Here is a 23,272-nt window from a genome sequence, read left to right as displayed (position 1 = left end):
GGCACAGATGGGTTTCTTACGCTTAGACTGAGGCCCCAGACTCACTCCAGGAGTGGGACTGACTCAGTCCCACCCCATTCTCACTCCCTCTGGCTCTCAGGCTCCTGGGTCTCCTTTGCTTTTGGCGGGCCATTGAATTGCAAACACAGCAGGCATGGTTTCATTCCAAACCCAGGACTGTTTTAATTAGTTTAACGTCTGTTAAAAGCTTTGAAGATTGAAAGAAACAGATAAGTACTGGATGATGTTATTAACAACTGCAGTTAATTGCAAACATTTCTATTAATACTAGTTTCCGCCTCCTTTTCTTTGCTCTAGTTTCCTTCCAAGGTTCCCCAATTCTTCTCAGCCTCCCTCGCCTCGCCTCCTCCTCTCCCCTCTCCCCCCAACCTCGAACTGGCGCTCAAGGGTTAAATTGGGGCGGAGTCCAGGGATGAACGACAGCCGCAGTCACCAACTGGAACAGGGCGAGCTAGAAGAACTGGGTGGGGCCGCGGGACAGAGGCGAACCCACACGCCCCCAGGCCCCGCCCCGCGGCTGGAGGCCCCGGGTGGAACTGTAGGGGGCGGGGCGCCGAGGCTTGGCGGGCCCGGTGGTTGGGCGTACCAGCACCCGCTTGAGGCACGGGGCGGGGTCGGCCGGGGCCTCCTCCCTCATTCCCTCGGCGGGCCGAGCCGCCTATCCCTCCCTCCCCTCCTCCTCTCTTTCCCACCCCTCGGAGAGGAGCTGCACATGAGGCTGCTCCCTGCTGGGTCCCGCCCAGCCTCCGTCGCGCAGGAACGGGTCCCTGCAGCCCCCAGCCGATGGCAGGACAGTAGCCGCCTGTCAGGGGTCGCGAAGGGCTGAGGCAGACGCGGCGGCTCCCGGGCCTCAGAGAGTGGGTGTCTCCGGAGGCCATGGGCTACCCCGAGGTGGAGCGCAGGGAACCCCTGCCCGCGGCAGCGCCGCGGCAACGCGGGAGCCAGGGCTGCGGCTGTCGCGGGGCCCCTGCCCGGGCGGGCGAAGGGAACAGCTGCCGGCTCTTTCTGGGTTTCTTTGGCCTCTCCCTGGCCCTCCACCTGCTGACGTTGTGCTGCTACCTAGAATTGCGCTCCGAGTTGCGGCGGGAACGGGGAGCTGAGTCCCGCTTCAGCGGCCCCGGTACCCCTGGCACCTCGGGCACCCTGAGCAGCCCCGGTGGCCTCGACCCCGACGGTCCCATCACCCGCCACTTCGGGCAGCGGTCCCCGCAGCAGCAGCCGCTGGAGCCGGGAGAAACTACGCTCCCCCCAGACTCCCAGGATGGGCACCAGGTGAGTCACTCTGGAGGGGCAGGGCCCCTTCACCATGTGCGCAGGGCGGGGGCCGGGGGAGGACTCCGCCACCTCGAGCCGAGTTCGACGGCTGGACCGGGGAGGTGGTGGGCGAGCCAGGGAGAGGTCGCCTGGGGGCAGGTTGTCCTCGGTCCCTGGCCCAGCTCACCCTGAGTCTCTCAGGACCCCCGGACTTGGGAACTCTGGCCGGCGCCCGCCGCCCCCGGCTCCGGCTGCCTCTGGAAGAGTTGGCTGCCCTCCCGGCCGGGCCGCGGCGCGAAGGTGCGGGCGCTGCCCCCCTGGCCGACTAACGGCAGCAGCCTGGCCGTTCTGCTCCCGGTGAGATTCTCCACCCGCTGTGCTTGTTTTTTCGTGTCCAGAGCTGATGCCAGCACTAGCAGACTCTCGTTTGGAGTTGGAGCTGTAAACAGCTGTAATAACTGCTCCACGCCCGTTGAAACAACTTTGAACCGTGTTTTCTGCGCGGGGTCCTGGTGCGCTGACCATCGTGGACTTGTTCACACTTACCTGCAATTTGAGACGAATTGTCCTCGGTAATTTAGTGAGGATCAGCGCCCCTGAGGAATTCTGGTAGAAATTCTGGTAGTTGTCTTGCTATACAACTTCTGAAACAGCAAATCTCTTTATTTAGGGAAATTTAGTGCACTTAAACTAAATATTCTCGTTTGCCATATTTTGTCTCGTGTAAAACTTAAGAGAAGCAGCAAGGATCTTTTTGAGGTGGTTAAAGAATAACAGTCAATTTGTTCCTCTTGAGGAAGAGGGCAAGTTGTGCAAATAACTCCTTGAGGTGAGCGACCCAGGCCTTCTATATTTACTACCACATTTAGAGTCATTGCCATACTGTATAACATTGTGCTACTTTGACCACCCATCCAAAGCTGGTGTTGCATTCATGATAATGCTGTAATATTAGGACTGACACAGTTTCTACATTGTAAAGTTGTCCTGAGCCTTAAAATGTTTTGCTAGCACACTTAAACTTATATAACAGTTTATCAAAGAAGTGAATCAATAGACATGCTTCTGGTACTTGAAACTTTAAACACTGTAGCTACATGATAATTAGGATTCTGGTTCCCTTTATCTATCCACCCTACATCCCTGACTATACCCAGTAGAAATACTTAGCAGCTGAACATTGGTATTCTGTGAAAAGATGAAGGATTGAACTTACTTAGTCAAATAGTGGCCAAGGCTTTTTGGCATTCAGAACTGACAGACCTATGTTTGTAGGCTGAGGACTAGCAGAACAGCTGTATTCTGGGGCTTCTATGATGGTATGGGATTCTCATATGGTCTATAATGACGTTTAGTTGCCTTTGCATGGTACTCAAAATAGTTCTGTGTAGGTTTAAATACAGTGCCCTATCTTCTGTCCTTTATTCTGTTTTAGTCTTTTCGAGGAGTAGAAATAAGCCTACTGGCTCTTTACGTTTACTGACATCAAGTGGAGTTAGAGTTTTTTCTGAATTATGAGGGGCCATGAGTCCATTTGATCTTTGGAGAACACATGATTCCTATGGGGGAAATGACTTGTCTAAAGTCATACAACTGTGATCAAAATTAGAATGGTAACTGGTCTCTTTGCTCCCAGTTCAGTTCCCATTCCGAGATATACTACTTTCTGGAAACTTTTTGTCAGGTAGCTGGGTAGAGCTTTGTAAATTTTACAAAGTAGTTTGCATCATTTTTTACTCTACCTTCATTTTAGCCAGACTAAGTTTAACCATGTATTCCTTATTCTTCCTGAAGTTCACTTTCAGGAGAATTAGAGTAGCTTTGAAGGAATTTTATCCCAGAACGAACTTAAGATTTAAGGATATTAGGTTTAGTATACCAAGCAAAAAAAAAAAAAGGGAACTGGTGATTGGCTAGTAAATTGATACTGCTACATCTTGGGTAAAATTTTCAGTGCCCTGGTGCACCCTCTGCTGGCTTTGCAAGGACATTCAATTGCAGTATTGCTGACAGTCAAGATTCTAAATCGTGCTGACAGAATCTGATTCATAAATAAGGAAGTAAACAGCCTAGTGGGATTTGGCCACGTAGGTCATATTTTTATATTTCAGTTTTCAACACAAACAGCTGCTGTTACAGCAACTCTTAGATGGAGAGGAAGAAAGATAAAAATATACACCCTTCCATGGGCAAAACACAGGTTTCACACCAGTTTATCTGCAAGGAGTGCAGGCAAACTGATAAGAATAAATTGCAGGAAGATCTCATGAGACCAGGTAGGGAGAATAGTCACAGGCACTTCATTGTATAAGGTCATGCAAACCTATCCATGCTATGAGAGGATGGGCTCTTATGACTCAAGAAAGGGATCTAGAAGTCACTGAAGATGTATGTAGGCCATCTTTCAATTTTAAAACTTTAAAAACAGAATACAGAAGGAAATTAGGGCAGCCAGGATACATAGCAGAGAGATCGACAAAATTCTCCTAGGGACATATTAGAAAAGCCTCCCCAGTGGAGACAATTGTTTGTGATAAAAAATGAAAGGGTCACTGTGGACCTTCTGGAATCATGCCTGTCTCCTTCAGCTGGAGTAGCTGAGTATCTGTAGGTTTATCTGGATACTCACTGGAGATGATCTCAGGAACTATTATAAATACATCTTATCAGTCTCTGACTCATAATATACAATATTATTGTTAGAGTAAAATAAAAATCACTGTTTATGAATCTGTGAAGAAGTTGGCCCAGTTGTGACTGTGGTCCTAAAAGCCAAGAATATGGTGGGCATTAACAGGAAGAGTGTTGAAAACAACGATGAAACAAAACTCTTATCATTTCCCTGTAAAAGACAAAAAGTGGATTTGCATTCACAATCATATAGGTAATCCTTGTGGCTGCTCATCAAGAAAAACTTAACAGCTGATACAAATCCCCAGAAGCCAACCTAAATTGATCAAAGTGTTGGAGGGATTTTCTAGTCTGTTTTTTTCAGTCTGTAGAGAGAGCAGTAGAGAGGATATGATCAAAGTATACTAAACCATGAGAGAGATGAGTAAGGTTAATGTACTACTGTAATTTAACAATATAGTTCAATAAATAGAAAGCCTGCTATGAGCCAGCCACTATATTAGGTTTTCAGTTCAGTTTAGTCTGTTCAGTTGCTCAGCTGTGTCTGACTCTTTGAAACCCCATGGACTGTAGGCTTCCCTGTCCATCACCAACTCCTGGAGCTTGCTCAAACTCTTGTCCATCGAGCTGGTGATGCCATCCAACCATCTCATCCTCTGTCATACCCTTCTTCTCCTGCCTTCAATCTTTCCCAGCATCAGGGTCTTTTCTAATGAGTCGGTTCTTCACATCAGGTGGCCAATGTATTGTAGCTTCAGCTTCAGCATCAGTCCTTCCAATGAATATTCAGGACTGATTTCCTTTAGGATGGACTGGTTGGATCTCCTAGCAGTCCAAGGGACTCTCAAGAGTCTTCTCCAACACTGCAGTTAAAAAGCATCAATTCTTTGACACTCAGCTTTCTTTATAGTCCAACTCTCATCCATAAATGACTACTGGAAAAACCATAGCTTTGACTAGATGGAACTTTGTTGGCAAATAATGGCTCTGCTTTTTAATATGCTGTCTAAGTTGGTTATAGCTTTTCTTCCAAGGAGCAAGCGTCTTTTAACTTCATGGCTACAGTCACCATCTGCAGTGATTATGGAGCCCAGAAAACAAAATCTGTCACTGTTCCCATTGTTTCCCCATCTATTTGCCATGAAATGATGGGACCAGATGCCATGATCTTAGTTTTCTGAATGTTGAGTGTTGAGCCAACTTTTTCACTCTCCTTTTTCTCTTTCATTAAGAGGTTCTTTAGTTCTTCTTCGCTCTCTGCCATAAGGGTGGTGTCATCTGAATATCTGAGGTTATTGATATTTCTCCCGGCAATCTTGATTCCACCTTGTGCTTCATCCAGCCCAGCATTTCGCATGATGTACTCTGCATAGAAGTTAAATAAGCAGGGTGACATTATACAGCCTTGACATACACCTTTCCCAATTTGCAACATGTCTGTTGTTCCATGTTCAGTTTTAAATGTTGCTTCTTGACCTGCATATAGATTTCTCAGGAGGCAGGTAAGGTGGTCTGATATTCCCATCTCTTGAAGAATTTTCCACAGTTTGTTGTGATCCACACAGTCAAAGGCTTTGGTGTAGTCAATAAAGCAAAAGGAGGTGCTTTTCTGGAACTCTCTTGCTTTTTCAATGATCCAACAGATGTTGGCAATTTGATCTCTGGTTCCTCTGCCTTTTCTAAATTCAGCTTGAACATCTGGAAGTTCACGCTTCACATACTGTTAAAGCCTGGCTTGGAGAATTTTGAGCATTACTTTGCTAGCATGTGAGATGAATGCAATTGTGTGGTAGTTTGAATATTCTTTGGTATTGCCTTTCTTTGGGATTGTAATGAAAGCTGACCTTTTCCAGTCCTGTGACCACGTCTGAGTTTTCCAAATTTGCTGGCACATTGAGTGCAGCACTTTATCAGCATCATCTTTTAGGATTTGCATAGTTCAACTGGAATTCCATCACCTCCACTAGCTTTGTTCGTAGTGATACTTCCTAAGGCCCACTTGACTTCGCATTCTAGGATGTCTGGCTCTAGGTGGGTGATCACACCATCGTAGTTGTCTGGGTCATGAAGATCTTTTTTGTATAGTTCTTCTGTGTATTCTTGCCACCTCTTCTGAATATCTTCTGCTTCTGTTAGGTCCATATCATTTCTGTCCTTTACTGTGCCCTTCTTTGCATGAAATGTTCCCTTGGTATCTCTAATTTTCTTTAAGAGATCTCTAGTCTTTCCCATTCTATTGTTTTCCTCCATTGCTTCCACACTGATCTCTTAGGAAGGCTTTCTTATCTCTCCTTGCTATTCTGCATTCAAATGGGTTTATCTTTTCTTTTCTCCTTTGCCTTTAGCTTCTCTTCTTTTCACAGCTATTTGTAAGGCCTCCATAGGCAACCATTTTGGCTTTTTGCATTTTTTTTTCTTGGAGGTAGTCTGGAATACTGCTTCCTGTACAATGTCAGGAACCTCTGTTCAAGGTTCTTCAGGCACTCTATCAGATCTAATCCCTTGAATCTGTTTGTCACTTCCACTGTATAATAGTAAATAATATGATTTAGGTCATACCAGAATGACCTAGTGGTTTTCCCTTTCTTCAATTTAAGTCTGAATTTTTCAATAAGGAGTTCATGATCTGAGCCACTGTCAGCTCTAGGTCTTGTTTTTGCTGACTGTATAGAGCTTCTCCATCTTAGCTGCAAAGACTATAATCAATCTGATTTCAGACAACAACACAAGAGATGACTTGACACATGGACATCACCAGATGCTCAATACCATGTGTCAAGTAAGTCATCTCTTGTGTTGTTGGAAGAGGGTGTTTGCTATGATCAGTGCATTGTCTTGGCAAAACTCTGTTATTCTTTGCCCTGCTTCATTTTGTACTCCAAGGTGAAATTTGCCTGTTACTCCAGGTAACTCTTGACTTCCAATTTTTGCATTCCAGTCCCGTATAATGAAAAAGACGTCTTTTTTGGTTATTAGTTCTAAAAGGTCTTGTAGGTCTTCATAGAACCGTTCAACCTCAGTTTCTTCAGCATTACTGGTTGGGGCATAGACTTGGATTACTATGATATTGAATGTTTTGCCTTGGAAATGAACAGAGATCATTCTGTTGTTTTTGAGAATGCACCCAAGAACTGCATTTCAGACTCTTTTGTTGACTATGCTGGCTAGTCTATTTCTTCTAAGGATTATCTTCATTACCTCCACCATAGTTTGGTCTCAGGTCAAACAACAGGGAGGGAACACAGCCCCGCCTATCAACAGAAAATTGGATTAAAGAGTTACTGAGCATGGCTCAACCTGTTAGAACAGGATCCAGTTTCCCCCTTAGTCAGTCTCCCATCAGGAAGCTTCCATAAGCCTCTTATCCTTATCCATCAGAGAGCAGACAGAATGAAAACTAGTCACAGAAAACTAATCAAACTGATCACATGGACCACAGCCTTGTATAACTTAATGACACTATGAGCCATGCCATGTAAGGCCACCCAAGTTGGATGGGTCATGATAGAGAGTGCTGACAAGACATGGTCAATGGAGAAGGGAATGGTAAACTGCTTCAGTCTTCTTGCCTTGAGAACCCCATGAACAGTATGAAAAGGCGAAAAGATATTAGGTATTAGGCATATTTAAATGTTGGAAGATTATTTTGTGGGATAGGCAAATAAAGGTAGTATCTCATTCAGACAGTTTCCCTAAGAGATACTCTAATTGGAACTCTTAAGGTTTAAGTGCTTAGAAAAATGTTTGTGTAGATTGAGATGGTTTATTGAGAACTGTTAGCAATATTTGGAATATGTCCCTAATTATTTGAGGTGAGGCTTTCATCAAGAGCTCTTGATGAAAGTGAAAGAGAAGAGTGAAAAAGTTGGCTTAAAGCTCAGCATTCAAAAACTAAGATCATGGCATCCGGTCCCATCATTTCATGGCAAATAGATGGGGAAACAATGGGAACAGTGACAGACTTTAGTTTTCTGGGCTCCAAAATCACTGCAGATGGTGACTGCAGCCATGAAATAAAAAGGCACTTGCTCCTTGGAAGTAAAGCTATGACCAACCTAGATAGCATATTAAAAAACAGAGCCATTATTTGCCAACAAAGGTCCATCTAGTCAAAGCTATGGGTTTTCCAGTAGTCATGTATGGATGTGAGAGTTGGACTGCAAAGAAAGCTGAGTGATAAAGAATTGATGCTTTTGAACTGTGGTGTTGGAGAAGACTCTTGAGAGTCCCTTGGACTGCAAGGAGATCCAACCAATCCATCCTAAAGGAAATCAATCCTGAATATTCATTTGAAGGACTGACGCTGAAGCTGAAACTCCAATACTTTGGCCACTTGATGCAAAGAACTGACTCATTGGAAAAGACCCTGATGCTGGGGAAGATTGAAGGCATGAGGAGAAGGGGACGACAGAGGATGAGATGGTTGGATGGCATCATCAACTCAATGGACATGAGTTTGAGCAAGCTCTGGGAGTTGGTGATGGATGGGGAAGCCTGGCGTGCTGCAGTCTATAGGGTCACAAAGAGTGAACAACTTGTCACACAACTGAACAACTGAACTGACTGATTTGAGGTGATGTCATTGAAGTCAACCTTAACTTTGCACAAAACATCTCTTGGTTTAACTGGATAGGACATTAGTGTATCTAGATTTGATATCAATTATTAGTGTCAGTTGATGAAGAAAATGACTAGGAATCACTAAATCTAAGAATTATTTTAGGGGAATGGGATCCAGATAAAATCACTTTCTATAGGTTTAAATTTAAACTTTTCAGTGTGACATTGAAGGTTTTTAATGAACTGGCTCCATTATACTTATCCCATTTTGTCTCTTACTAATCTGCTCCTGCAACCCGCCCACCATATTCTGTCTTAGAATCATTCTCCAGTTTTTATTGCTGTTTCTGTGTTTAATAAATTTTGTGTTTTTATATTAGAGCTCGGAAATGTGCCTTCTGTTTTTGTCTTTTTCCACAATACTTGACACAGTGCTGGTTATAGTTGGGATACCTGAATACTCGTCAACTTATATATTATTTGGGGCCTTTGGAGATGTTCATATAAAACAAAGAGTTTTGTAACAGGCCTGTTTTCCTCAGGTCTTGCTAAGACTATGAATTGTCACCTATGCTTAGGTGAGTAGATAGCTCCACTGGCAATATTTCACTGGTTTTTAGAATCATTAGACAGTGAAATGGAGAAGAGGCCTAACTACATTACCTGTATGATGCTGCAAAAAGTTTCCTGTTATGTATCATTTGATGTTCTGTTTTATTTGCATTTAGGTCTTATCTCTTTCTTTTTCTCTTAGATCTTGTGAAAAATAACTTGTAATTTATCTGTGACTACCTTACAGAGAAGATCTCCTTATACCAGAGAACTTCTGAAGCCATTTAGTTCCCAAGAACATTACCAAGAAAACCTGCTTGCCTTGCCTGCAGGGTGCCCTCATAGAGGGTCGTTTTCATCTGACTAGTCTATAAATATTCATCGTTCAGCTCTTCATTTCTTTTTTCCCCCTACTTTTTATTGAAGTATACATACAGGAAAGGTCACAAATCATAATTGTACAACTCGATGAATTACTATAAAGTGAATACACTAATGTAACCAGAACTCAGGTCAAGAAATAGAAGTATTGGTAGCATCTCATAACCCCCAACTTACACCCCAACCCTATCACTATACCATCTTCTTTCTCCAAAGTGAATGACTATCCTGATGTCTAACATCATAGATTAATTTTTCCCATTGTGAACTTGATATAAATGATATCAAACAGTACATATTCTGGAGTGGCTTTTTTTGGCTCAGTGCCATGCTTTTTTGATATCCATGATGTTGCATGCAGGTGTAGTTTTTTAGTTGTATTATTGTATATTATTCACTTATTTGAATATACCACAGTTTATTCATTCATTCTACTGATAATGAATTTTTGGATTGTTTACTGTTTGGGGTTAGTGTAAATAACAGTACTATGAATATTGTTACACAGGTCTTTTGGTTATATGTACTTGAATTTCTGTGGGGTATATACATAGGATTGGAGTTTCTGGGTCATAGGGAATGCACATTTTCAAATTTATTGATAATGACATCTTTTCTCAGTGATTGTACCAATTTGCATTCCCAACATATGGCAATGTATGAGAATTCTGGGTATTCTACATCCTTGCTAATACTTGTTATTGTCACTGTTTAGATTATAGCCATTCTGGTGGGTGGGTTTGTAGTAATACCGCATTGTGATTTTAACTGGCATTTCTCAGAAGTTTAATGAAGTTGTATTCCTTTTCATATGTTTATTATCTGTTTGGTTATCTTCTTTTGTGAAGTGCCTATACAAGTCTCTTGCACATTTTTATTGGATTGTTTGTTCTTTTCTTATAAATTTGTGGATTCTCTTTTTAATTTTAGATTTTTAAAAATTAATTTATTTTTATTGAAGGATAGTTGCTTAACAGAATTTTGTTGTTTTCTGTCAAACATCAACATGAATCAGCCATAGATATACATATATCCCCTCCCTTTTGAACCACCGTCCCATCTCTCTCCCAATCCCACCCCTCTAGGTTGATACAGAGCCCCTGTTTGAGTTTCCTGAGCCAAACAGCAAACTCCCACTGGCTATCTATTTTACATATGGTAATGAAAGTTTCCATGTTACTGTTTCCATACATCTCACCCTCTCCTCACCTCTTCCCATGTCCATAAATCTATTCTCTATGTCTGTTTATCTATTGTTTCCCTGTAAATAAATTTATCAGTACCTTTTTTCTAGATTCCATATATATGCGTTAGAATATGCTATTTATCTTTCTCTTTCTGACTTACTTCATTCTGTATAATAGGTTCTAGGTTCATGCACCTCATTAGAACTGATTCAAGTGTGTTCTTTTTTTATGGCTGAGCAATATTCCATTGTGTATATGTACCACAACTTCTTTACCCATTCATCTGTCTATGGACATCTAGGTTGCTTCCATGTTCTAGCTATTGTAAATAGTGCTGCAGTGAACATTTGGATACATGTGTCTCTTTCAATTTTGGTTTCCTCAGGGAATATGCCTAGGAGTGGAATTCCTGGGTCTTATGGTGGTTTTATTCCTATTTTTTTTAAGGAATCTCCATAACGTCTTCCATAGTAACTGTATCAATTTACATTGCCACCAACAGTGTAAGAGGCTTCCCTTTTCTCCACACCCTCTCCAGCATTTATTGTTTGTAGACTTTTTGATGATGGCCATTCTGACCAGTGTGAGGTGATATCTCATTGTAGTTTTGATTTGCATTTCTCTAATATTGAGTGATGTTGAGCATCTTTTCATGTGTGTGTTAGCCATCTGTATATCTTTGGAGAAATGTCTGTTTAGGTGTTTGTCCCACTTTTTGATTTGGTTTTTTGTTTTTCTGGTATTGAGTTGTGTGAGCTGCTTATATATTTTGGAAATGAATCCTTTGTCAGTTATTTCATTTGCTATTATTTTCTCCCATTCTGAGGGTTGTCTTTTCACCTTGCTTATAGTTTCCTTTGCTATGCAAAAGCTTTTAAGTTTAATCAGGTCCCACTTGTCAACTTTTGTTTTTATTTCCATTACTCTAGGAGGTGGGTTATAGAGGATATTGCTTTGATTTATGTCATCAAGTGTTCTGCCTATGTTTTCCTCTAAGAGTTTTATACTTTCTGGTCTTACATTTATTTAAGTCATTAATCCGTTTTGAGTTTATCTTTGTGTATGATGTTAGGAAGTGTTTAACTTCCTGATGTACCTGTCCAATTTTCCCAGCATCATTTATTGAAGAGGCTGTCTATGCCCCATCGTGTATTCTTGCCTCATTTGTCAAAAATAAGGTACCCTTAGGTGCCTGGGTTTATTTCTGGGCTTTTTGTCTTGTTCTGTTGGTCTATATTTTTGTTTTTGTGCCAGTACCATACCATACTTGATGACTGTAGCTTTGTAGTATAATCTGAAGTCAAGAAGGTTGATTCCTCCAGCTCCATTTTTCTTTCTCAAGACTGCTTTGGCTGTTTGGGGTCTTCATTGTTTCTATATGAATTGTGAAATTTTTGTTCTAGTTCTGTCACAAATGCCATTGGTAATTTGATAGGGATTGCATTGAATCTGTAGATTGCATTTGGTAGTACAGTCATTTTCACAATATGGATTCTTCCTACCCAGGAACATGGAATATCTCTCCCTCTGTTTATGTCATCTTTGATTTCTTTTGTTAGTGTCTTATAAATTTTCTGTGTACAGTTCTTTTGTCTCCTTAGGTAGGTTTATTCCTAGATATTTAATTCTTTTTGTTGTAATGGTGAATGGAATTGATTCCTTAATTCCTCTTTCTGATTTTTCATTGTTAGTAAATGGAAATGCAAGTGATTTCTCTGTATTGATTTTGTATCCTGTAACTTTGCTAAAGTTGCTGGTTAGCTCTAGAAATTTTCTGATACTATGTTTAGAGTTTTCTATGTACAGTATCATGTCATCTGCAAACAGTGAGAGCTTTATTTCTTCTTTTCTGATCTGGATTCCTTTTATTTTTTTTTTCTTCTTCTCAGATTGCTGTAGCTAGGACTTCCAGAACTATATTGAATAATAGTGGTGAAAGTGGACACCCTTGTGTTGTTCCTGATCTTAGGGGGAATGCTTTCAGTTTTTCACCATTGAGAATAATGTTTGCTGTAGGCTTATCATATATGGCCTTTACTATGTTGAGGTAGGTTCCTTCTGTGCCCATTTTTTGAAGGGTTTTAGTCATAAATGGGTGCTGAATTTTGTCAAAGGTTTTTTTCTGCCTCAATTGAGATTATCATATGTTTTTTATCTTTCAATTTGTTAATATGGTGTATCACATTGATTGATTTGTGTATATTGAAGAATCCCTGCATCCCTGGAATGAACCCAACTTGATTATGGTGTATGAGCTTTTTGATGTGTTGCTGAATTGTTTCCTAAAATTTTGTTGAGGATTTTTACATCTATGTTCATCAGTGATATTAGCCTGTAGTTTTCTTTTTTTGTGTTGTCTTTGTCTGGTATTGGTATCACGGTGATGAAGCCTTATAGAATGCGTTTGGAAGTGTTCTTTCCTCTGCAATTTTTCATAAGAATTTTAGAAGAATAGGCATTAGCTCTTCTCTAAATGTTTGAAAGAATTCTCCTGTGAAGCCATCTGGTCCTGGGCTTCTGTTTTTTGGGAGATTTTTGATCACCGCTTCAATTTCAGTGCTTGTGATTGGGTTGTTCATAATTTCTATTTCTTCCTGATTCAGTCTTTGAAGACTGAACTTCTCTAAGAATCTGTCCATTTCTTCCAGGTTATCCATTTTATTGCCATATAGTTTTTCATAATAGTCTCTTATAATGCTTTGTATTTCTCCATTGTCTGTTGTAACCTTTCGTTTTTCATTTCTAATTTAGTTGATTTGATTCTTCTCTCTTTTTTTCTTGATGAGTCTGGCTAAAAGGTTTGTCAATTTTATTTATCTTTTCAAAGCACCAGCTTTTAGCTTTATTAATCTTTACTGTTGTTTCATTTCTTTTAAATTTATTTCTGCTTGGATGGAATGTCCTGAGGATATCAATGAGCTCCATCTCATCTAATGTATCATTTAAGACTTGTGTTTCCATATTAATTTTCTGTTTTGATGATCTGTCCATTGGTGTGAGTGGGGTGTTAAAGTCTCTTACTATTATTGTGTTACTGTCAGTTTCTCCTTTTATGTCTGTTAGTGTTTGTCTTATGTATTGAGGTGCTCCTTCCTATGTTGGGTGCATAGATATTTACAGTTGTTTTGTCTTCCTCTTGGATTGATCCCTTGATCATTATGTAGTGCCCTTCCTTATCTCTTGTAATCTTTATTTTAAGGTCTATTTTGTCTGATATGAGGATTGCGACTCCAGCTTTCTTTTGCTTCCCATTTGCATGGAATATATTTTTCCATCCTTTTATTCTCATCCTATATGTGTCTTTAGGTCTGAAGTGGGTTTCTTGTAGACAGCATATATGTGGGTCTTGTTTTTGTATCCATTCAGTTAGTCTGTGTCTTTTGGTTGGAGCATTTATTCCATTTCCATTTAAAGTAATTATTGATATATATGTTCCTATTGCCATTTTCTTAATTATTTGTGGTTGATTTTGTAGATCTTTTTCCTTCTCTTGTATTTCTTGACTATATAAGTCCCTTTAACATTTGTTGTAAAGCTCGTTCAGTGGTACTGAATTCTCTTAACTTTTGCTTGTCTGAAAAACTTTTGATTTCTCCATCAATTTTGAATGAGATCATTGCCGGGTACAGTAATCTTGGTTGTAGATTTTTCCTTTTCAGTACTTTAAATATATCCTGCCATTCCCTTCTGGCCTGCAGAGTTTCTGCTGAAAGATCAGCTGTTAAGCGTATGGAGTTTCCCTTGTATGTTACTTGTTGCTTCTCCCTTACTGCTTTTAGTATTCTTTATTTGTGTTCAGTCTTTGTTAGTTTGATTAGTGTGTGTCTTGATGTGTTTCTCCTTGGGTTTTTCCTGTATGGGACTCTTTGTGCCTTTTGGACTTCATTGACTATTTCCTTTTCTATGTTGGGGAAATTTTCAACTATAATCTCTTCAAAAATATTCATACGCTATCTTTTTCTCTTCTTCTTCTGGGACCCCTATAATTCAAATGTTGGTGCATTTGATATGGTCCCACAGGTCTCTGAGACTGCCCTCTGCTCTTTTCATTCTTTTTACTTTTTTCTGCTCTTCAGAAGTTATTTCCATCATTTTATCTTCCAACTCACTGATTCGTTCTGCTTCAGATATTCTGCTATTGATTAATTTCAGTAATTGTGTTGTCTGTCTCTGTATGTTTATTCTTTAATTCTTCTAGGTCTTTGTTAATTGATTCTTGCATTTTCTCCATTTTGGTTTCAAGGTTTTTGATCATCCTTACTATCATTATTCTCAATTCTTTTTCAGGTAGTTTGCCTATTTCCTCTTCATTTATTTGGACTTCTGTGTTTCTAGTTTGTTTCTTTATTTGTGCAGTATTTCTCTGCCTTTTCATTATTTTTTTTTTAAGTTATTGTTTCAGGTCTCCTTTCCCAGGCTTCAAGGAAAGTTGAATTCTTTTCTTAAAGAAGGTTAAATTCTTTCTTCCTTTTGGTTTCTGCCCTCCTGAGATTGGTCCAGTGGTTTGTGTGAGCTTTGTATAGGGTGAGATTTGTGCTGAGGTTTTGATTGTTTGTGTTTCCTCTGAAACAAGGCTGAGTAAGGTGGTGGTCCTGTCTGCTAATGATTCGGTTTGTATTTTGGTTTTGTTTGTTGCTCAGATGAGGCGTCCTGCACAGGGTGCTACTGTTGGTTGGGTGATGCAGGGTCTTGTATTCAAATGGTTTCCTTTGTGTGAGTTCTCACTATATGATACTCCCTAAGGTTAGTTCTCTGGTAGTCTAGGGTCTTGGAGTCAGTGCTCCTACTCCAAAGGCTCAGGGTTTGATCTCTGGTCAGGAATGAAGATTCCACAAGTGGTTTGTTATGGCATTAAGTGAGATTAAAACAAATATCCAAAAACGAGAAACCAAAGATGAACCCCAGACAAGTGTCAGTTACAAAGTCAGGCAAATAATAATTAAAATGATGGAATACACACACATGTATATATACACCTATGAGCAAAGTGAAAAAATGAAGTACAGTAGATTGCCCCTGTGAACAGTGGAAATCAAAAATTATATTTACTAGTTAAGAACAAAACTACCTTAAGCACACACTGAAAAACAAAACTAAAGCAAGGTGCCAAGTGGGGAATAAAGCAATAAAACCAAAACTAACAAATATGTTGAGAGGAAAGGAAAGAAAGAAAAGAAAGTATTAGATACACAAAGTTAAATAGAGGTAGATGAAGAAGACTTATATACATTAAAGATTAACTGCAAGGGGAAAAGAACAGTAGGAAAAGCAAACAAAGGAATAAACATAAAAATATCACAGGTTTGAAAAAAATTAAAAATTTAAATTATAAAAAATAGAAAAGAAAAAAACAGAAGAAAGAAAAAAGGGGAAAAAAAGGGAAAACTCCACAGAACTGCCAAAACCCTATGTAGAGGCAGAGGTTTATAACAACAATAGAAAGTGTGACTGAATATACACATTTACCTATATGCTCATGAGCAAAGTGAAAACAGTCCAACAAAATTAAAGTATAGTAGATTGACCCAGCAAACAAAGGAAACCAAAAATTATATCTACCAGAACAGAACTAATTAAAGCACAAAGTAGAAAATGAAACTAAAGCAAGGTGCCAATTGGGGAAAAAGGCAATGAAAATAAAACTAACAAATATGTTGAGAGGAAAGGAGAGAATGAAAAAGAAAGAATAGATATGCAAAGTTAAATAAAGGTAGATAGAGAAGATTTACATATGTTAAAGTATAACTGCAAGGGGAAAAGAACAGTAGGAAAAGCAAACAAAGGAATAAATGTGGAAAAATAATAATGGGTTTTAAAAGTTAAAAATTAAAATTAAAAAAAGAGAAAAGAAAAAAAAGAGGAAAACTCCACGGAACTGCAAAAGCCCAATGTATAGGCATTGGTTTATAACAACAATAAAAAATGTGACTGAGGGGAAAAAAAAAGCTCGAAAGCTTAATTGGATTTCTTAGTGCCAATAAAATCGACAACTACAACAGAGGGGGGAACATCCTATAGAATCTACAGAACAAGTCAGAAAATAAGAATAATCAATGTTTTTCTTGAGTCACTGCTGTCAGAGTCCTTTCCCTCGCTGGGAGTCACAGTCCACCTCACCTCCCTAGGATGCCCTCCAACACTGTGCTGATCTATGGACCTGCTGTGGTGGCAGCTCAGATTCTAATCTGGTCCTACTCCTGTGTGTTCTTGCCTCCAGTGTCCACAGCTATCAGAGCTAGTGTGTTTTCTTTGTGGGAGCTCTCAATGGCCTTTTATATATTCCATCGACACAGAGTCTAGTTGCTTAGTTGATCGTGTGGATTTAATATGCAGCTTGTACAGCTGATAGGAAGGTTTTGGGTCTTCTTCCTTAGCCATGCTGCCCGTGGGTTTCAACTGTGGTTTTATTTCCACTTCTACGTGTGGGCTGTCCACTGGAGTTTTGTTCCCGAGGCTGCCTTGGAGGGCTTGGGTTTGCCCTATGAGGGCCAGGTATGGAGGTGGTGCAGCTGCTTGGGTTGCAGGGGTTCCGGCAGCACCAGGTTGCTGGGGGTGGGCAGCTAGGGCAGCAGGAAATATAGTGCTCTAGAAGGGTATGGCAACCAATATTAGCCAACATGCTCCAGTATTCTTGCCTGGAGAACCCTCTCTCTGACAGAGAAACCTGGCAGGCCACAGTCTATAGGGTCGCAAAGAGTCAGACATGACCAAAGTGACCCTGTATGCATAGATGCAAGACTTTTTTTGCCTGTGGCACTTCTGCCCCAGTGAGAGTTGAGCATGAAGGTGGCGCAGCTGCTTGGCTTGAAGGGACCCTGGAGGTGCCAAGTGCACAGGGACATGGACTGCCTCCGCCGCAGGAGTTATGGCCCTATCAGAGTCTTTTTTTTGAGCTTCTTGTAGCTGGTGATCAGAAGGCCTCTTTGGCCAGTCTTTCCTCTGTAGCTCCATCCTTTCAAGCACTTAGAGGGTCCTTCTCTGTTGTTCGGCGCGTCAGGCACATAGCGGGGGCCCCCCTGGCTGCGTTCCTACTCTGTAGATCAGTGTGTCAGGCACTTAAAAGAGCACCCTGGGTGTGGCCCCACACTGTAGTTCAGTGCATCAGGCGTTTGATGGGCCAGGCTCTCTATTGTTCAGCTGCTGATGCCGGCCTGTGGAGAGAGAGAAGCTATGGTGATGGCTCCACCCCCTATGGGTGACTCAGCAGTATCACCTTGCTTCCATGGCTGCCTGGCTTTCTTCCACCAGCATTTCCCACCACGATCTCCTCCCTCACATCCCCTCAATCCATCTCTCCACAGTCAACAGCAGCCCCCACCCTGGGATTGCTCCACAATCCCTAAACTCCAGCTCCCAGCTGCTGCGCCTTCCAGGAGACCAGTGGTCCTGTCCCAGGTATGTATGGCTTCAGCAAGGACTGATTCTCATTCCATTTAGGCTGCCACAGATCAGGTGTTTCATTCAGCTTTAAATGTTTCTCTTCTGACTCAGACAATTGCCCTGCTGTGGGGATTGGATCCCTGCTTCAGTACCCCCACCCACTGAGGGCAGGTCTAGTCCTACCAACACTCCTGTTTTTCCCCCTTGTTCCTTTGTCCTACAAGTTTTGCATGCTTGTGTATATTCTTTTCCAGTGGTCAGGTTCTCCTGTCTGCTGTCAGCCGGTCTTCTGCATGCACTTCTGTGTCTGAAGGTGTATTCCTGATGTATCTGTGGAGAGCGATGTACTCCACGTCCACCTACTCCTCTGCCATCTTGTTCTCTGCTTTTTAATATGCTGTCTAGGTTGGTCATAGCTTCTCTTCCAAAGAGCATGTGTCTTTTTATTTCATGGCTGCAGTCACCATCAGCAGTGATTTTGGAGCCCCCCCCCAAAATAAAGTCTCTCAGTGTTTCCATTGTTTCCCCATCTACTTGCCATGAAGTGATGGGATTGGATGCCATGATCTTAGTTTTCTGAATGTTGAGTTTTAAGCCAAATTTTTCACTCTCCTCTTTCACTTTCATCGAGAGGCTCTTAAGTTTCTTTGCTTTCTGCCATAAGGGTGGTGTCATTTGTGTATCTGAGGTTATTGATATTTCTCCCTGCAATCTTGATTCCAGCTTGTTACTTCATCCAGCCCAGCATTTCACATGATGTACTCAGCATAGAAGTTAAACAAGCAGGGTGACAATATACATCCTCCTTTTCCTGTTTGGAACTAGTCTGTTGTTCCATGTCCAGTTCTAACTGTTGCTTCTTGACCTGCATACAGATTTCTCAGGAGACAGGTCAGGTGGTCTGGTATTCCCATCTCTTGAAGAATTTTCCAGTTTGTTGTGATCCACACAGTCAAAGGCTTTGGTGTAGTCAATAAAGCAGAAGTAGTTGTTTTTTTCTGCAACCGTCTTGCTTTTTCAATGATCCAATGGATTTTGGCAATTTGATCTCTGGTTCCTCTGCCTTTTCTGAATCCAGCTTGAACATCTGGAAGTTCACGGTTCATGTACTGTTGAAGCCTGGCTTGGAGAATTTTGAGCATTATTTTGCTAGCCTGTGAGATGAGTGAGATCTGAATCTCAAAATATTTGCTTTTGCAAGTTCATTGCAGCATTCAAAATAGCTAAGATGTGGAAACAATAGAAATGTCCATTGATACATAAATGGATATAGAAAATGTGGTATATATGTACAATAGGGTACTGTTTCACATTGAAAAAGAGATTCTGCCACATGTGACAACATGGATGAACCTTGAGGACATTATGCTAAGTGAAATAAGCCAGACACAGAAAGGCAAATAGTACATGATTCCATTTATATGAGGTATCTAAAATAGTCAAATTATAGAATCAGAGAGTGGAATGGTGGTTTCCTAGAGCAAAGGGTGGGGAGAGAAAATGTGGTTACCAATCAACAGGCATTGAATTTCACATAAGCAATATTAGGACTTCTTGGTGGCTCAGATGGTAAAACGTCTGTCTACAATGCGGGAGACCCGGGTTCAATCCCTGGGTCGGGAAGATCCCCTGGAGCAGGAAATGGCAACCCACTCCAGTACTATTGCCTGGAAAATCTTGTGGGCGGAGGAGCCTGGTAGGCTACAGTTCATGGGGTCGCAAAGAGTCGGACACGACTGAGTGACTTCACTTTACTACTTCTAAGCAATATAAGTTCTAGAGATCTGCTATAGAACATACATAGTCAAAAATAACATGTTGTACACTTAAAATTTTAAGAGGGTGGTTTGCATGTTATGAGTTCTAACCACAGTAAAATAAAATTAAGGGAGAAGACCCTCCTGGGATTTTTGTTTTGATTGGATTGCATCTAAAAATCAATTTAGGGAGAACTTTCCTTTACTATATTGAATCTTCCAACCTATGAATATGGTATATATCTCCACTAACTTAGGTCTTTAATTTTTCTTGGTAATATCTTATAGTTTTCTATGTATGGCACTTGTATACCTTTCACTAGATTTATTCTAAGACATTTGATATTTTTGAAGCCATTTAAAATGTTATCTGCAGTTGATGCTGTGATCCATTTCCTAAGTCCATGTCTTAGTTGAAGAAAATTGTCTCAAGGACAGTTGTCTCATCTCCCAAGGAGACGCTTCCTTGCATCATCATGCATCCAGTGCCTGATTAATGAGGAGGTATAAAGGCTTGCCCTTTCCTCCCCAAATATAGAAACCTTTCAAGGGCCATATTAGCTCCAGAGCTATCTGTGAATTTGGCTAGGGTCTTTTGGAGATTGTTTTTTCCCTCTTACACATATGTTGATCCCCAAAGCACTTTCTAATAAAAGTAGTTCTTGATAAACTATGTCGCCCAGTCTGCTTCACAGGAAAACCAACCTGGGACCATATAATTTTAAAACTTAATTTTAAAATTGCTTCTGGCTTATGCCTAGAAATATATAGTTTATGTTATATAAAAAAAATAATTGTGTTGAACTCATTTATTAGTACTAACAAAGTATCTGTAGGTCTTGTGGATTTTCTGTGTACACCATCATACTGTTTATGAAAAATGATGTGAGTCCTGCAAAAAGATGGGGAAAACTGATGTCAAAAGGCAAAATTATATTACCTACACAGCTGTGATACATAACACATTTCCCAAGGAATAGAATTCTGGTGTTCAATGTTTAAATGCATACATGCACAAACAGAATCAATCAATGAATGATGTTTTATCTTTTTATTTCTTCCTTTCTAATATCTATACTTAAGATTTTTTTTCTTACCTTATTGCACTGGCTTGAACCTTCAGAAAAATGCTGTTTAGGAACAGTAATAGCAGGACAGAGGGAAGGAAAAAAAAAAGAAATAGTAATAACATGCATCTTTGTCGTATTCCCACTAAGAGGGAAAAGCATTTAATGTTTCACCTCCATAATGTTTGCTATAGTTTTAAGTTTTTTCTAGTTATTTATCACTTTAAAAGTTCTTTTTTAGTACTGGTTTACTGAGAGTTTTGTTTTAATCATAAATGGAAATAGCATTTTATCAAATGGTTTTCCTGCATCTACTGAGATAATCATATAACTTTTCCCATTTAATGTAGTGTTTAATGTAGTGTTAAAACAATTTTACACTTGTGGGATAAACCTAGTCTTGCTGTTTTATTTATTTAGCACTTTTGGTTTATTGTATAATTAACTCAGATTGTCATATTTCTTCTCATATATGAAGTGCAAAGCCTAGAAATTAAGGCTTTCATGTCCATATAGAATCACCTGTAATAATCCTGTTTGTTTAAAGAAGATCCATTTGCAAACACTTAGAGTTGGGTGACAGTCCACATTATCTCCTATCTTTTGCGACATTCAGCATTTCCCCTAGCTCCATCCTAAGTAAGCACTGATATATAATTTCATAATTCTGTTTGAAATACATACTGTTATTTTTCTTGATTTCACTTAGCTTTGTACATTTCTGATTATCTGAATATTTATTTTCTTCATAAAACTGTCATCAAAAAAGAGAGATTACTTCAGTTTGCTTCAGTGTTCAAGTTTGTTTTTCTTTTTCCCAACTTTGGTTCAGTTGTCCTAAATATGATGTATTATTTATTTTATATATTGCTAGATTTGGCTTGCTAAAATTTCATTTAGGATCTTTGCATCTATGTACATGATTGAGATTAGCATGTGGTTTTCCTTCCTTATCAGTCTGGGACAAGGTTAAAATGTTCCCATAAGATTAGTTGAAAGTATTTCATTTTTACTTTTTGTCTGTAAGAGTTTATGTAATAGTAGTAATAATTCTTCCTCAAATGTAGCAAAGCATCTGCGCCTGGAATTTTTTGGGTGGGGGAAAGGGAGATTTTAATCTCTAGATTTTCTATCTTTTAAAAAACATTTATTTATTTATTTGGCTGCACCAGGTCTTAGTTGTGGCATGTGAACTCTTAGTTGCAGCATGTAGGATCTAGTTTCCTGACCAAGGATTGAACCCGGGCCCCCTGCATTGGGAGCACAGTCTTAGCCACTGGACCAACAGGGAAGTCCCATTTGCTATGTTAATAGAGATAAGATTTTCAGATTTTATTCAGTTTTTTGGTAAATCTATGTTCTAGAAATTTATTTAGCAAAAAAATTTAATTTATTCACAGAATCAGTTTCATGATATCCTCTGCTGCTGCTGCTGCTGCTGCTGTTACTTCAGTTGTGTCTGACTCCGTGTGACCCCATAGACGGCAGCCCACCAGGCTCCGCTGTCCCTGGGATTCTCCAGGCAAGAACACTGGAGTGGGTTGCCATTTCCTTCTCCAATGCATGAAAGTGAAAAGTGAAAGTGAAGTCGCTTAGTCATGTCCAACTCTTCGCGACCCCGTGGACTGCAGCCTACCAGGCTCCTCCGTCCATGGGATTTTCCAGGCAAGAGTACTAGAGTGGGTTGCCATTGCCTCACTCTTTTGTTAATGATGTGGTAAAATATATGTTACATGAAACTTATCATTATAACCAATTTTTTGGTTCAGTGATATAGAGTACATTCAGAATATGGGTACCCATTGCCAGTATCTATTTTCAAAACTCTTTCAGTCCTCCCAAACAGAAAATCCATACCCATTAAACAGTAACTCCCTATTTCCCCCTTCCTGTGACCACTAGTAGCCTCTATTCTACTTTCTGTTTCTTTGAATTTGCCTATTTTAGGTATCGCATATGTCAGTGTACCCAACTTGGGCTTCCCAGGGGGCTCAGTGGTAAGGAATCCACCTGTCAATGCAGGAGCTGTGGGAGATGCTAGGCTGGGAAAATCCCCTGGAGGAGAACATGGCAACCCCACTCCAGTGTTCTTTCCAGGATAATCCTATGGACAGAGGAGCCTGGCGATCTATAGTCCATGGGGTCACAAAGGATCAGACACAAGTGATTGAGCATGCATGCATAAGTGGAATCATACAATATTTCTCCTTTTGTGTCTGTGTTATTTCATCAATGTTGTAGTATGTGTCAGAATTTTATCCTTTTTTTAATGGCTAAATAATATTTCACTGTGTCTATATGTGTGTGTATGTGTGTACACCATATTTTGTTTATCTGTTCATTTGTTGGTGGGTGTTTTGGTTGTATTTTTGGCTTTTGTGAATAATGTTGCTATGAATATTGGCGTTCAAGTGTGTGTGTCCCTGCTTTTAGTTCTTTTGTGTGAAATTGGTGGATTATATGGTAATTCTGTTTAATTTTT

General features: G+C 40.3%; 1 protein-coding gene across 4 annotated transcripts in view; it reads left to right on the top strand.

Annotated features, from left to right (window-relative positions):
* The first annotated feature begins 763 nt into the window (after positions 1–763).
* Positions 764–23,272, top strand: part of EDA (ectodysplasin A) — a 363,445-nt gene continuing 340,936 nt past the window's right edge. For all 4 annotated transcript variants that reach the window (XM_061136568.1, XM_061136567.1, XM_061136566.1 and 1 more), the window contains exon 1: positions 764–1,293. In XM_061136568.1, coding sequence (XP_060992551.1) covers positions 898–1,293 — 396 coding nt within the window. In that variant the 5' untranslated portion in view covers positions 764–897. The remainder of the gene's footprint in view (positions 1,294–23,272) is intronic.

The sequence above is a fragment of the Dama dama genome, chromosome X (assembly GCF_033118175.1).
Source record: "Dama dama isolate Ldn47 chromosome X, ASM3311817v1, whole genome shotgun sequence".
NCBI classification, from domain to species: domain Eukaryota; kingdom Metazoa; phylum Chordata; class Mammalia; order Artiodactyla; family Cervidae; genus Dama; species Dama dama.
This window is presented reverse-complemented; position numbering and strand designations above follow the sequence as displayed.